This window comes from Cucumis melo, chromosome 7 (assembly GCF_025177605.1).
Source record: "Cucumis melo cultivar AY chromosome 7, USDA_Cmelo_AY_1.0, whole genome shotgun sequence".
Lineage (NCBI taxonomy): Eukaryota > Viridiplantae > Streptophyta > Magnoliopsida > Cucurbitales > Cucurbitaceae > Cucumis > Cucumis melo.
Genome location: NC_066863.1, coordinates 29,252,874 through 29,268,709, shown reverse-complemented (window position 1 = coordinate 29,268,709; position 15,836 = coordinate 29,252,874). Strand labels below are relative to the sequence as shown.

Below are 15,836 nucleotides of genomic sequence, written 5' to 3'. Positions count from 1 at the left end.
TTTTTTGAAAATATGATTCAAGATAAACCTTGGGAGAATGCATTTTATTCTTTTCTCTAAGGATCATTTTTACAAATTTGTAGTTGTGATGTCTCTCATTAGTGCAATATAAGAGGTTAACATGCACAAATAAAAAGGTAAATTATAAAGGGGTTTAGAGTTTTAAGAAAATGCAATCAAAGTTGTACAAATTTGAAACACCAATCGTAGTTTAGATGAAATCAAATATTAAACCCTATGAACTAATAATTTAAACTTCCTATTTAAAAATTTTCATCGGTCAAAGTCTATGATTGGGTTGTAAGAGGTAGTGTTGCATTAAGTTGGATGAAAGATGGAATTTCCCCAATTTGCATCTCCATGCTTCCTCACTACATTCAATACCTTCAAAACTCCCGCCATTAATGGAGTTATTCACAATCACAATTCCTCGAATCCCCCATAAAATTTCCCCAATTCACAGAACCCTAACTAAAATCCACGCCTCATCCTCATCCAAATACCCTAATTCACAGTTACCACTTCCATCAAAATCCCTAATCACTACAAGAGGGCAAAATGAAAATAACATTCCGACGATGGCAGAGATTGTGGCCGCGGGGGAGTCTCAGAATCTGAGCCTCCGTCTGCAAACACTGGGGCCGTTTTTCCGAATAACAGCGAAAAGCTTGGAAACGGAGCGAGAGATCGGGAAGGCGGAAGGTTTGGTGAGAGTGTGGTTGGGAGGGAAGATTCTTCATCTTGATTCGATTCGATTGAACAGAGAAAGCTTGGGAATGGAGAAATCCATCTTTGGACTTGGATTGTTCATCGGCGCTGTTGCGATTCGGTATGGGTATGATTGTGGTTGCAAAACGGCGGAGTTATTGGCCATTAATGACTCCGATCTTTACCATTCCAAGGTTTCTTTCTTATCTCTTTCATTTTACTTTTTACATCTTTGTGGATAGAATTTGATTGAAGAATGCCATGCTTAATAATTTTCAAGGAAAACAGTCCTTACCATTCTAGTTAGAAATTAAGCAATTTTTTAGGTGAGTTTAGAAGAAATTTGTGAAAGTTATTTCAAAGTAAAAACAAAACAAATGTGATGACATTGAAGATTGGACACATCTTGGCAGCTGGTTAGATTCTACACAAGGATTGGGTTCAAGAGTATGTATGAAGTGAGTGGTTCAAAGTTAAAAGACATTGGAGACATGGTGGTGTGGGGAGGGATTGGGACTAGAATGGATGCTCCCATTGAGTCTCTTCTACTTAAATGGTGCACAAGGTTTAAATCTCCATCATCTCACCCACAAAACTAATCCTCACTTGTTCTCTTTTTTTCTTTTGTTTGGAAGTAATATTTTTAGCTGGCAAACACCAACTATTGATTTGCAAATTTTGTTTATTTGTAAGTAAGATATATGATTGGTATGCATAGTTCACACTTATGTTAGAAATGGTACTGTTAATGGGTTAGTTGAGTTTTTCGATTTTATTTGTTTAGTATGATTGATGTTGTTTAGTTGAAATGATTTTGTTGTTATTGATTTTATTTTGAGAGATATTCTTAAAATAATCGATACAATTGATTTTGACATGTTTGATATGGTAAATCATGACCCCGTATGTCTTCCAACTTTTACACATTAGCTATCTTGTTAATTTTTATATTTTTTAATGAAAAAAATCTCAAAATTTTTTGTTTTTTTTTTGTTTTTTGTTTTTAAAAGTCAGTTCGAGAATAACGATGATACATAGCATAAGTTAAAAAATTGTGGTTAAACTTGTAGTAATTGATGCTATATTAGAAAAAAAAAGTTGTGTGAGTAAAGTAACAATAACAATATAACTTAATGTAAGTATGAGGCAATTCTCAACCTCGACCTTGGCTCCCTAAAAAGGGAATGAGGAGAGGATGGATCGAAAATACAACTCTCCCCATGAGAAAGAATAAGGACGGGGAGTGCATTTTGACTCTGCTCCAACCCACCCCTCTCGTAACTAATTAAAGAGGAGCTTGTTTTATTGTTGGATCGTAAATAAATTGTTTATTGAAAGAACTAATAATACTTGAGAAAAAATAGAACTAATTATTGAGGTAAATCTAAAGGTAAAATGAACTTTTGATCTAGATTTAGAGTGTGTTTTGGATTGCATTTTCGAGCAATTTAATTAAGAAATAAATTATTTTGAAAAGAAATTCATCTGCATAAAAACCATCTAAAATAGAGTAGAAAAAATGAATTTGAATATATATATATATTTTCACAAAATCTTAAATTTAGCTTTTAAAAATTAAATTTTTTTTATTGAAATTAATTAAACAATAATAATGCCCATTTTCATGCAAAGAAGAAGAAACATGTCAAATTTACTTTTTCACAATTCATAAAGAAAATGTTAGTGTACGAATAAACATAAATTAATTGTTCATGAATTAATTTTGAGATTGGTGGAAAGTAAAACCAATAATAGTTTTCTTTTTTTTTTTAAATTATTTCTTGGTTTCAAAGTTTTGAGCAATATGTATATTAAAACTCCAAAAATTTAAAATGGTACATTTTTAGTTCTCAAATTTAAGATTAAATCTATTAAAGGATTTTTATTTTAAATAATTATATGATATTTTAAATAAAAAGAATAATTTATAAAAAACATATATCTCTAAAACTATTTTTTCTATTTAAATATCATATAATTATTTTTAAACATCAAACAAAATTTATTTTAGAGTCTTTAAATTAACTTTTAGAAACTTGAAATTAAAGAATTAGGTAAAAATTTATATTTTTAAAATTCATATATGAAATGGACGTATCCTTAGAAAAATTGAAAATTAGAAAGATTAAAGTAAAAAGAAAAATATATATTTTAATAAAAAAGAAAAAATATATTTTAATAAAAAAGAGAAACAAAAAATAAGAGAGAAAAAGGGAAGTGGAGAAGATGCCAAGCAATAGCCAAATTGAGGATTACGGTAATGATATGATATCACTTCTTCACCTTCCCGCGAGACGAAGCCCTAACTTCCCTCTCTTTCTTTTTTTCATTCACACAAATACCTCAACGGCGCAAACCAAATGTCACGTCGTGAAGCTCGGGAATCCGATTCCAAGCGCCACCGTTCCCGATTTGATAGAGAACCCAGGTACCCTCTTCTCTTTTTCTCTGATTGCATCCCCTTGTCTCTAAGTTTACTGACTTATTACCACTTTGTTCACTTTAAATGGATTGTTATTGCGTTACCACTGCCGGAGTTTTGCTCCAGTATAATTTGTTGATGATGATTGTTTTGATGTCATCGTAATCGGGATGGTTGAACAGTGTTCATTAAGTGAACATTGTTTGAAAAGTAAAGTCGTTCAATTTGACTGTCGGTTTGTTATATAGTTGGTTGATGTGGTATATGTTTACATGGGTCTCGAGGAATTAGCAATTTTATGAAGCTTCTGGTTTGGGAGGACGAATAGTGAATTACTAATTCCTTCTTAATGAGGGTTGGAGTGTCTTTCAGCTCTTGGTTCACTGTTTTCTCACTATGGTGTGAGAGTTTCTTTTTAAAAATTTGTAACTTTTAGCTATAAATAGTATCCGTTCGTTAGTTCTTTTTGTTTGTCAGGACGATAGTTCATGGAGTTTTTTTTTTTTTTTTTTTTTTTTTGAAGATGAAACTATGTACTATAAGTTCCCATCTTATGTTGATTGGACCCTCTTTGAGCCCTTGTTCCATTATGTTTCGCTAATGACGTGAGAGACATTTATAAAAAACTCTGAATTTGAGATAGAAAATTTTATTTGCAAGCGTAATGTTTGTTCTTAGCTAGGAAACATGGACACATGGGGATACGTTTGGACAAGTGATGGACATGTCTTTGACACACCAAATCTACGATCCTAATTTTTATTTTTTTTCTTTGGTAATTTCAGTCATGTCCAAATACAGTTGTATCCAACCGGAGATAGAAGCACCCCACTTTTTATTGTTTATTTTGCTGAAAGGAAGAGAATAGAAAGACACCACTTATATCAAATCACACACATCTACTTTCCATTAGGCATAGGCAAATGACAAGCCTAATTTCTATCTAAAACATTTCTTCCTTTGAGATTGCAGATAGAGGGAGGAATCAAGTGCCTCCACCCTAGAAAGAGTTGATGAAATAAATAGAGGGATAGTTGCTTTTGTTTGGTTAAAATTGTGCACATAGAAACAGAGAAAATCAAGTTAGTTTCCATAAATTCTTCAAAACAACTGGTTTAAGGAGAGTAGAGAATTTCTTTGACTGGAATTGTAACAGAGAATCGAAGGAGAGAGATGACAAATACAGGGAGGTTTATTTCCTCTCCCTCTCTAAACAAATTGACTTATATCCCACACCAAACTAAAACAATTGAAGAAACATTATTATTATTATTCTAATTTTTTTAACAGAACACAACATATATATGTATATATATTTAATTCTTTTATTTTTAATCAAAATATAACTTTCTTCTTGATTATTTGATATATTCTTTGACTCACATTATTTAAATTAAAATGTTAGGATGATTTCTTCTTCATTTAGCGAGAATGGATCAACTCCTATTTATTCGGTTGCTTTGTAATGTTGAAGATGAATTTAAGCCACTATGGAAATATGTCCCCAAGCATCACAAGTTGAGTGATGGGGTTATACAAGAGTTAGGGCTCACTTCTTAAAGATAAGTGGTCTAGGAGTTAGAGTGTGCCCGTAAGTCACTCTTAAAGATGTTGCTGATATGCAACAAGATGACTCCATTCTTTATCGTCTAATTGAATCAAAATAATATTTAAGATAGAATAAGTAATCCATGCATTTATTATGCGATGTTTAATCATGGAACTCTAATATGGCATAAATACGTGATGCATTGTTACTAGTCCCAAGAGGTCAAAGAGGGACAGGAAAACATTAGAGGAGAAGTTATCTAGAAACTCTAGTTCTCTTGTTGAAGATAATAAAGATCGGGATCAGAAACATGAGCTTCGTCTTGTGGGGCAAGACATGATACCGCATGAGTCTTCATTAGCACTTGAGTCTAAACCAGAAGGTGGAGCTGGCACAGGAGCAAACAGGAACAGTGATGGGAGAGATGGAGGGACTAAACATTCAGTGAATCCCAATGAAGTGCCACGATCAAGATCTTATTTTCAGGTTTGTGCTACATTGAAGATTTCTTCCAATTAATCTTGCTATTTTCTTTCTTATTTTGTTTTTGGAAACTAACATGACTTCAGTTTGGGTTGTTCTTGTCCACTATTTATCCAAATTTCATGGCTTGATCTCAAGAATTATTGGCAGAATCTTAAAGGTCATTATTGATATGCTTTTCCATTCTTTAATCTGTCATCTCAATCCCAACTTAGTATCAGATTTTTTTTTTTTATATTTTTTACTTATACCGTGTTTGATAAAAAATAAGGCTGGAAGCTTCAAATGTTTTGTGTTTTTATTTTGAATCTAGCTGTAATTTAAATATTCACAGCTTTTCATATGAACCATCGAGTCCCTGCAAGATATGGGCATAAAAATTCTCTGACTGGGTCTACCTGGAGCTAGTGTTTTATCCTTGCAGATATAAATGAATCCGTATGAGGATTTCCTTTGAATTTCACTAAATTTATAGTCTACTTAATATTTCATTTAACGATGTAGGATACAATACTAGGTATGGACCGTAGTCAATGTTTTCTTGAAATGAAACGAGAGATTTTTTTTTTCTTTGAAGAGATTGTTAAAGTAGGCATCTCAGCCAGAGCATTTTCTTCCTTGATAAAATAACTTAATAGAGATTAAGGCATGCAATTTCAGGTGGGTCACCTCAGTGAGGTGCAAGGTAAGGTGCTCCAGCGACACTCTCACTTTCAAAGTATGTTGTGACATGGTTTTATGGCTTATGAAGGGCACGTTTGTTGGGTCAAACATATATTTCTATTTTCTTTGAGATCTTAATTTAGATAGCTGTGGAATTTCATCATCAATATTGGTAAATTAAATTGCTCGGCTCAGTAATAGTTCTCTCCACTTCTCTGCATTTCTTGCTCCTCCCTTCTCCTTTTTCGATTCTTTGTTGCAACTGAGATTACCCAACATTTTGCTGGGCTGATGTAATTGGAATCTTGTTCAGCCCTGCCTTCGAGTGCATCCGTGTATATAACTTCTTAGGCTTGCCTGTGCATGTCTTATAACAGCACGATGAACGCAGTAATGCCGGGCAAGTTGGTCGAAGCTTTGGTCGGAGTACAACTAGTGGTGGGTTTCGTTACTTCCTTTTAAGCCATAATTCCAACTTTTTTTGAGTTCTCTTATTTTTCTCTTGTGCAACGCCATGATGTTTTAGTCTACTCTTTGTAACATCACTAATCATAACTATTATGCATGTATTATTAAAGTTATTATTCATATGATTATTATAATTATTTTGACTTTCATAAATATTATTCTAAATGTTTGGAGCAACTATAGATATTATATTTTTGTAGCTTAATGGGACCAGATCTACTTTTGGATATTTTCTAATTACTGTTCTACCTATGGCTATGTATTGGTGTAAATGGCTTCCTCTCCTTAATAATTACAGTGTTGTGACTTCTTTGCAACTCCATTTTGGGATCTCAGATGTATCTCCATCCTCTTTCATATTATGAATAAAATATCCTTCTGAAAAAAAAGAAAGAAACTATTGTTTCTGTAGTAAATGCATGTGCCTGTTTCTGTAGTAAATCATTGGTAATGAAGGCATTGACATGTCAACGTTTCAACATACAATCTTCCAGAGATCATGTTCTTATTTAAGAATAGTCTTGCATGAGAAAATTTAGAGTATCTGTTCAACCTTTCCATTCTTGATTCTCTAATGATTTTGTATCTGGTTTTGCCTTGTTTTTCCCTCTTAGAGCGTGGTTGGTGGAAGGATTCAAAGGATCCAGATAAGGATATTGATAGGAAGACAATAACTTATAAGTCACAGCAAAGAGATGAGAAATCACAAGCTGCGAGAGAGGATAGGCACCATGAAGGGTCGTCGAAACTGGAGGTTGATGCACTTACTCCTGCTCGGAAAAGGCCTGCATTTAGGGAGAAGAAGATTACAGTAGACAATGAAGATGGTGAGAAAGTGGCAATGGTACCAGAGAGTAAGAAATCAAGTGATATGCACCAGATTCAGGAGGGAAGGGAACGAAGAGAAGAAAGAGGCCGCGACACCCGCTATTCTGAAAAACTTAATAATAAGCATGCCAATGGAGACATGGCTTCCAAAAGGGATGAAATGAAGAGAGTCGGCTATCCAGTGAGAGAAAGATATGGCAATGGAAGTGGTGGTGGAAATTACAGGGGAAGGGACAGATTCGGTGGGCGGCAAGGATATCGAACCAGTGGTACCCGTGTAGAGAAATGGAAGCATGACCTGTTTCACGAAGCTAACCGGAGTCCAACCCCAAAGAATGAAGAGGATCAAATTGCCAAGGTTGAAGCTCTTCTTTCTTCGTAGATTGGAATTGGCCAACGATGCCATCTGATTTTATTGAGTCTTTAGTGAATACGCATTTGACAAAAATATTCTCAAGCCTAGTGCATTTGAAATGACGTAGCTTTTGTTATGTTTTTCTATGACATCATCTCCTTTTTGTTCTCTTGCTTCTTGTTTGGTACATCTCAATGTAATTGAATTGCCGTATTCTACAACCCAAATTAGTATTTCATTAGAACGTTGGTTGACTTTGAGTTCACTGTTCTTTCATGTGCAAGGCTCATTTCCATTGGGCAGTTGGAAAACTAGCCTGGAAAGATGTTATTAGGCTTGAAGAACACAATATTACATCTTTTGACAGTTCACATAAATGCGTCCCAGTGATGATAATTTGTGGTTATTCCATTTGGGAACGTTCAAACAATCAAATATCAGTGTAGGGCTAATAGAGTAGGGATGAAAGCAAATTTTCCTTTTTTTTCTTTTGAGCAAGTACAGACTCAGTAAAAGAGATTCACCATAGGATCACACACGTAAAAGGGATCCCAAACTTGGTTTCTACCATATTATTATTATTTTTTCACACAAACTTGCGCTATCTTTTACTTCATTATCATGCATTATATTAACATCCAGAGAATCTACACATTTTCACAATAGGATTGCAACGGCAACCAGGAGACAGTCTCCATCATCGCTCCAAGCCCAAGTTCTCCATCTTTTAACATTTTTCTTTGGACGAATATCATGTTTGAATCAACTCGGTTGCCCTCATTCAAACTGAAGCCATCAGTTTGAACGGAGGTGGCCGCAGCACGCAGACTGCCATTGCTAAGACAATGAGCTTCTTCCTCATCATCTCCATTATCACTTCTTGTTTGTTGGCACTTCTTTTTTCTTTGTAGTTCGAACTTGTAGGACCGCAGTGTGCTAATTCTTTTCTTTTTATGTGGCGAGGTCATTAACTAGGTCTTCGGTGTTGATAAATGTTTTTCACATTTGTATTTCTAGACGAGTCAGGTGGATAAATTATACCTAGGTTTGTGCTTGAGGATGCTCAACTTTCTATTATTTGAGAAATATTAGTTCTTGAATTTGGAAAGTTTTTGTTTTGTATGTACAAATTATTGGTCGACAACTAAGGAGCGGCCAATGGCATGTAGTTTATTTTCCTGCATCATATATCTAGCAAAAGATATGATTACACGCTTATCAGTCAAGAGTCCTTGATCTATGAAAGTTCATTACAAAAATAGAAAAAAAAAAAACAGAGAAAAGCGAGGTTACTATTTAAACTTTTGATTTTCTAGTAAATTTGAAAATCTAGGAGTAGGTCATTTTTCATTTGGGTTCCTCAAAATAAACCATCCGCACAAAATCTTCGTTTAAACTTTTGATTTTCTTGTCCCATGCATCTATGTTTCAACCTGGTTGGAATATCTCAATTTAACAGTTCTAGTTTACATGCATCCCTTAAGAATCGAAACCGATTAACTTTTGAATATGACAAACTTCAACCATAGATCCTAAAATAAGAACGTCTCATACAGAAATCCCAAAACATTTGTAGTATTAATCACAAGCAATACAAAATTAAATCCCACAGAAAAAGAGATTACCATAGAATCTCACACATAAGAGAGAGATCCCAACTTGGCCTCAACCATATTATTTATTCTTATTTCTTCACATCTTCATAAACATAGGGCTCCTCCGTTTTATTCTTGAGGGACATCATCATCATCATCTTCATAAATTATTAACAATCAAAGAAAGCCACAGTACCCAATATCTAGTAGTGGAACAGGTTTGCAATAGCACCCAGAAGGACAATCTGCATCACTCATGCATGGCTTGCCTACAAGCAGACATACTCCAAGCCTAGGCCCTCCATTTTTCAACTTTAATTTTCTTGGGGCAAATATCTTCTCTAAACCAGCTCTGTTGACCTCATCGGAATTGACTTCTTCAATCACCTCATCAATGGTGATAATGTCTGTGGCTCTGACTGAATTAGCTACGAGTAGCACGAACGCCATTGCTAACACGACAAGCGCCTTCTTGCTCATCTCTCTCTCTCTCTCTCTCTTTTTCTTTGGCTATACTGTGGAGTGGATGGTTTGGGTTTGAAAGATGGGTTTTCTTTTTAGTTCTTTCTTGTATTTATGGAATTTTAGTTTGATCATGTGGAGAGGTATATAATTAACTAGAGTTATGGTATTTGCTGACCATGAAAACGTTTTTCATACGAATCCATAACTTGATGATAGAGACCTGCAATTACACAAAACTTTCACATGAACTTCAATTTCAATTTTCTAGATGCATGTGGAATATGGATTTTCCAAATGATCACTCAACTTAGTACTACTTTCATCCAAATATACTTAGCTGCAGAATTTTAATGAAAACTAGTATATTAGTGTTGGTATAATTGCACTTGATATATATGGTTCATAAACATGGCTCTAAATTTTGATTTTTGTGTATAATAAACTGATATAGTTTAACATATATAGTTTGAATTTTCACTTAATAGGTACATAAATGAACTCTATGGACTTATTAGAAAAAGGATTTAAATTAGACAAAATATATATATATATATATAATTTAAAATATTTATTTTAAATTTTAAAATTGAAGTTGTTTTTGTACAACTCAACTTTCATAAAATAATTTACTAAGATTAAAAAAATTTCAATAATATGTGTGTGTGTATTTGTGAAAAAAGTTCAAAAAAGATGTAGCAAAATAATGATATCAAGGGGTGGGCCAACTATTCCAAAATTTGCAACAAATCTTATATATTTGGGTTACAAAAATGTTTACCAAATTTGGGAAGATTTATTTTTTCTTCTTTTGAATTTGTTGCCCTATGAAATATATGCAAACAAAAACTAAGATAAATACCATAACAAACTAGTATTTTCGAAATTTGCAAGAACTTGTTTGAAGTTGTTTAGAGAGGGATGTCCTCCTTACTCTTAATATCACTTATAGCCGGTATCAACGATAACTCTCAACTTGAGAAATATGCTATCAATTTCTATATTTGATATAGTTGTTATCGGTGATTGTCGATATCAACAATAACTTTCAATTTGGGAAATGAAATGTGTTACCGATTGTTATCATCAGTGGCTACTATCAATGAATAACTGCTTTTAAAGATAGCTTTCATTTTGAGAAATGTGTTTTATATATATATCATAATAACTGTTGTCAGTGATGAAAATGTGTGCACTAGAAGGAAACTTAAAATTTTAAAAAAATTTACAAATTGACTAGTCAATAATTGCTATATTTAAAAATATTTTAAAGTTGTGCTATATTTTCATTTTTTATTGTATTATTTGCTATAGTTTTCCTATATATAATTGTTTGATTTGTGATTACGATGCGTTAGGGTGGATACCTAGGTACGAATCTTATCTAAATAAAACAAGGTTATTTATTTGAACAATACCTCAATAACAATTTTAATCGAATATAAAATAATTTAAGACATTCACAAATCACGAGTTTTAAATTAGTACATAAAACTCAACAACGATAATATTAATTAACTACAATATTACTACTTCATATTTCTCTTTGTTATGATAATATTTACTATTTCCTACTCATCCTTAGATGAAATATCTCTTTCTTTAATAGATTTTCATTACATAGTGTACTACTCTTCAAATGTGCCACTAGGTGTTCCTCTCTTAGCCATGAGTGTGACAAATATTCTTACATATGCTTCTTCATAAGAGCATCACAAGAAGGTAACACTGTCACTGCAACAAAAGTTAGGCCTTTGTACAATACATCATCGGGGTGAAAAAATAAAACATGAATCTGTAGTGTCAATTTTAGACTGACATTAAATGTACATTTTTAGTGAGGCTGCAAATCGAAATTATAAAACCTAATTGAAAACCATTTTTTCAATCTCAAACAATTTTTTTGTTTTTTTTTGTTTTTTTTTTTCATTTTCCTCTCACATTTTGCAGCTTCAGCTCCTTCTGCGTTTTTTCTACTGTTCCTTCAACAATGACGTTTCTTCTTGATCGTCTTCATCTTCTTCTATAGGAATGAGAAATATAATCCACGACGTTTTACGTTATTTCCCTTTCAACATGTAGACGTTCAACGACACTTGCACAGTGATCAGCGACGACGCTTCTAGTGAAAGAGTATGTTTGGATCTAATATCATCCTAATTAAGCTAATTTTAATTAAGGATTAAACATATTTTAAAATTTTTACAAAAATAGAGTTTCAGTGTTCATACTTTTGAAGCTCAATAATTCACCACGAGTTTCTTGTTGAGATTGATCACAAAACAGAAAGGATCAACATCAAGATCTTCTCCACTGTTCTTAAGACTTAGAACTTAGAACTCTTGAATGTAGGATAAACTTGTGTTAAATTTTGGAGAAGTTTGAGTTGAGAGAGAGTTGGGACTATGAAGGAAATTTCAGCAAATTCCACTATGATAATCATCATTAACCATTAATCAAGTTAACCCTAATCTAATTATAGCTAAAATTAATAACATTATTAATTTTGACACTTAGCATTAATAACAAAGTGGGATTAACAACTTAAACGAAGTAGCTCAATCACTCGTCACTTACTTGATGGTTTGACTTTCAAAATCCATTTTTGATCGATTAATTTAAACTATATTTTAATACATCCTCTTTGTCTTTGTCTTTGTCTTTGCTTTACATTAAAACACTCACCTCCATCCTCTCCTTCTCTCCTTCTCTCCTTCTCTGTACGAGCTCTTTTTTGTGGTAACAAATTTCCTTATGTGGGTCTGAAGGTTGATGTGAGTGTTAAGATCAATAATGCTATCCTATTTGAGATCATAAATGATTGAGACAACTTTTGAAGGATGCGTCACATTTTTTTTTCTTTTGTAAGTTCCTAACAATTCTTGAGTTTTAAATTTAATACAATGTGTTTATAAACAAATTTAATACTGAGAGGGAAAAACCTCCACTTTATTCTTGAAAAACATGGGAACATAGAAAACAACGAGTACAAAGTTATTCTAATAACTTCGACAAAGGCACATAATTGGTAATGAGGACTTAGTTATAATTAAGAAAAACATACATAAATTGATAATCAAAAGGGACTACATATTCCCAGTTTTAATATTGGAGTGGTTTTGCACCTGCACCCAGAAAAGCAGTTTTCATCGCTGTTGCATGGAGTGCCCACAATCAAGCACAGTCCATTTCCCGATCCCTTTCGGTCTCCTTCTTTCATCATTTTTCTCGACCACATCTCCATATTCGTTGCCACAACCATGTTCGCCTCATCGGACGGGAGTTCAATCACCTCATCAACTTCGGAGGAGGTGGCTCCAGCTGAAATGGCCATGAGCATCAGGACCGCCATTGCTAAAAAACCAACCTTCTTGCTCATGATCTCCATCATATATGATCTTTTTTTTTTCCTTTTTGAGTATATGGATCCTTTAGTTCAAAGGGTTGGTTTTTATAGGGGGGGGGGGGGGGGGATAGTGATTATATAATATGGTGTGAACAGGAAAGGGGTATAAGAACAAGTATCATCATCAGGATAATGTTGGAAAGATTTACACCTCACAATTTTTAAAACAAATATGAACACTATACTTTTTCAATTAATTATAAAAAACTTCATACGTTCATCTGTTACGGTATTAAAGTCTACAAAAACTCAAGAGTATTCAATAATAAGACCCCATCAGTACAATCTAACATAGAAAGAGCTATATGTTTTTGAGAATTTCTACATTGAAAAGATTTAAAATAAATAACTATGTATAACGTTTATCACCAACACAACTGACATTACTAGGACCAATGTTTAGGAAACCATATATGATATATATATATATATATATATATATATTTTAAATTAAGTCTATTTCATACTCTTTACGTTCTTACATTGATTTTGATCTTTCTTATGATAGAAAAGTTGAATTCTTAGAGAGAGAGAAAAAAAAGCACATTATTGAGGACTAGGCTTTTTAAGTTTTCAAATTTTGATATTTTTTTTAAGTGTACCGTACACAATTTTTGGAAAAAATATTTTAAAAAATAAAAAAATGTTTATTTTATATTTTATTAAAATCTAGATTAATTTAGAAACTAATTTTCAAGAATCACATGAAAAAATAGATTACTAATTACAAGAAATAATTTAAAATAGGTAGTAAGAAAAGCAAACACACATTTTAAATTAATAGAAGAAATTGTTGTATTTTTGTGAACACTTTTTTAAACAATATAGGATAAAAAAATTATTGAAAAAAATGTGTCTTAAAAGGGCTTAATTTAACTCAAAGCTATTCCAAATTATAGGGTTTTGAATTTTCATTGACATATGGATATACATATTTTCACATCTCCATTGTTTTGATATCAAAACAAGAGATAAACCAACATTTTATTTAAAAGTCTACGAAACACAAAAAATAATAAGCATCAATGTATATACCACTATGTTTATTACAAAATCCATTAGCAATTTAGGGATATTTTATGCATTTTGTAAATTTCCAATTGCATCGTTTTAAGTTCTTAGGTTTTTTAGTTTAGGTGTGAAAGCACCCCCTTTCCCGGCTGGTCAATTTAAAGCTGAAGCTTATGTTTAAGTGTAGTTAGATAGTTAGGTGTGAATCAACCATTTCCCTTTGGATCCATATTTATTGTCGACCTTTTTATCCCGCTTGAAACAGTACTCGTACTCTTAAGATTTTTCTTTTACCAATTAGCTTAAGCTTTTATCATCGATGATCAATTCAATGTGGTATAGAAATTAACCTTGTATTCTAATCCTTGTGAGCCATAAACAATAATACTTTTGAAAAAGTGGTGGTAGATGGAAATGAGTGTAAGTTTGAGGAAATCGTTAAATAAACATACTTTTCAAAATGTAGAGACGATTACCGATCCAACAATCTTACATAAGAATATATTGCTATGCTAATTTAATCAAGTTTGGATGCTAATTTAATCAAGTTTGGGATAAAAAAGAAAGTAGATTCTTTTCCAAATATAAAGTAAAATTAAAAGATTTTAGAACCTTCATCCAACTTCAAAATAAGTGAATTGAGATTGAGTTAAAATTTGATAAATATGATATTACACTAAAAAGTTGAATGGGAAGAAAGATTTAAATCCAAAGTTATAGAGTGGGTGAAATTATAAAAGAGATAAGTATGGACGCTAACAAACAACCACAGCAATAAATGCCATATGGTTATTCAATTGTTTTCTATTTAGTAAAGTATTAATTACTCCATTAATTTCTTTTGAAAAGACAAAAAAAGAAAAAAAAGGTTGATTCTATTTATTTCTCTTAAAATCTCTTACACAACTTTTAGAGAGAGTTGCGTTCTTTTATATATATATATATATTTTCTGAAATAGAATATATTCTGGTCAATTAGGTATATTCGGACATCTATACTAGGTGGATATCTCCTTAACATTTTCATCATTCTCGATATATATTCAAACTTTGATTATAGGAGTTTAGGGTCTTCAAAACATGGTTATTAATATGACACTTCTAGACGTCGTTGATAGGTTTTGATCTCGATTTTTCAAAATTTGAGGGCTTTAGAATTTTAGACTTCCATCTTCAAAAAATTAAATGTTGAGAGGGAATTAATGTTGAATGGATTGCTATAAGAAATGTTGTTTTTGAATGCTATTGGGAATGCCTTTATTTTTTGAATGTTGAGAGGGAATTAAGTGTTGAAATTGTTTGTATTAGTTCTTTTTAGTACATTGTTTGGTAATTATATCATTGATTACCATATTAATATATAAAAATAATGAAAGAGTATACAAGCTAGGGATATTTAACTTCATTTATTTATTTTGGAATTTTATATTTAACTTTATTTTCTACCAATATTATAGCTATTTTAAGCTCTTTTCTTTTTTTTTTCTCTCTTTTTTTTTTTTTTTTGCTATACGTTAAAAAAATCTGGACTTTTTCAAATATAGTAAAATGAACTAAAATATTTATAAATTATAGCAAAACTTCAATTTATCATTGATAGACGCAGATGGATCGGATAGTGATACGGATTGATATAGATAGAAATCTATTGATAAAATTTAAAATTTTACTTTATTTTGTAAATATTTTCAACAATTTTAACATTTATAATAATTTTCAAAAAGAAAAAAACCATTTACTATTAAGTATATCATCAAAATATTACAATAATTTGGAAGTTTAAAAACCACTTTTTGATCCTTCAAAAACTTTTCCATGGTAATCATTTAGTTCTTATATTTTCAAATTAATATGTAATACTTTAATAAATAATAATTTAATATCTC

General features: G+C 31.9%; 2 protein-coding genes across 3 annotated transcripts; both read left to right on the top strand.

The window, feature by feature from the left end:
* The first annotated feature begins 276 nt into the window (after positions 1 to 276).
* On the top strand, positions 277 to 1,445 carry LOC103494815 (uncharacterized). 2 transcript variants are annotated; one of them, XM_051087468.1, is made up of 2 exons: positions 277 to 902; positions 1,103 to 1,445. In XM_051087468.1, the coding sequence occupies exons 1-2, from the start codon at positions 405 to 407 to the stop codon at positions 1,127 to 1,129; spliced, it is 525 nt and encodes a 174-aa protein (XP_050943425.1). In that variant the 5' UTR covers positions 277 to 404; the 3' UTR covers positions 1,130 to 1,445. The 2 variants fall into 2 exon arrangements, with proteins under 2 accessions (XP_050943425.1, XP_008454398.2); XM_008456176.3 differs by having other exon boundaries at positions 283 to 902; positions 1,122 to 1,445.
* Positions 1,446 to 2,937: 1,492 nt separating this feature from the next.
* Positions 2,938 to 7,741, top strand: LOC103494816 (uncharacterized). Its single transcript, XM_008456177.3, has 4 exons — positions 2,938 to 3,136; positions 4,892 to 5,165; positions 6,203 to 6,263; positions 6,908 to 7,741. Exons 1-4 carry the CDS (start codon positions 3,069 to 3,071, stop codon positions 7,501 to 7,503), a joined length of 999 nt encoding a protein of 332 aa, XP_008454399.2. The 5' UTR covers positions 2,938 to 3,068; the 3' UTR covers positions 7,504 to 7,741.
* The last annotated feature ends 8,095 nt before the right edge of the window (positions 7,742 to 15,836 follow it).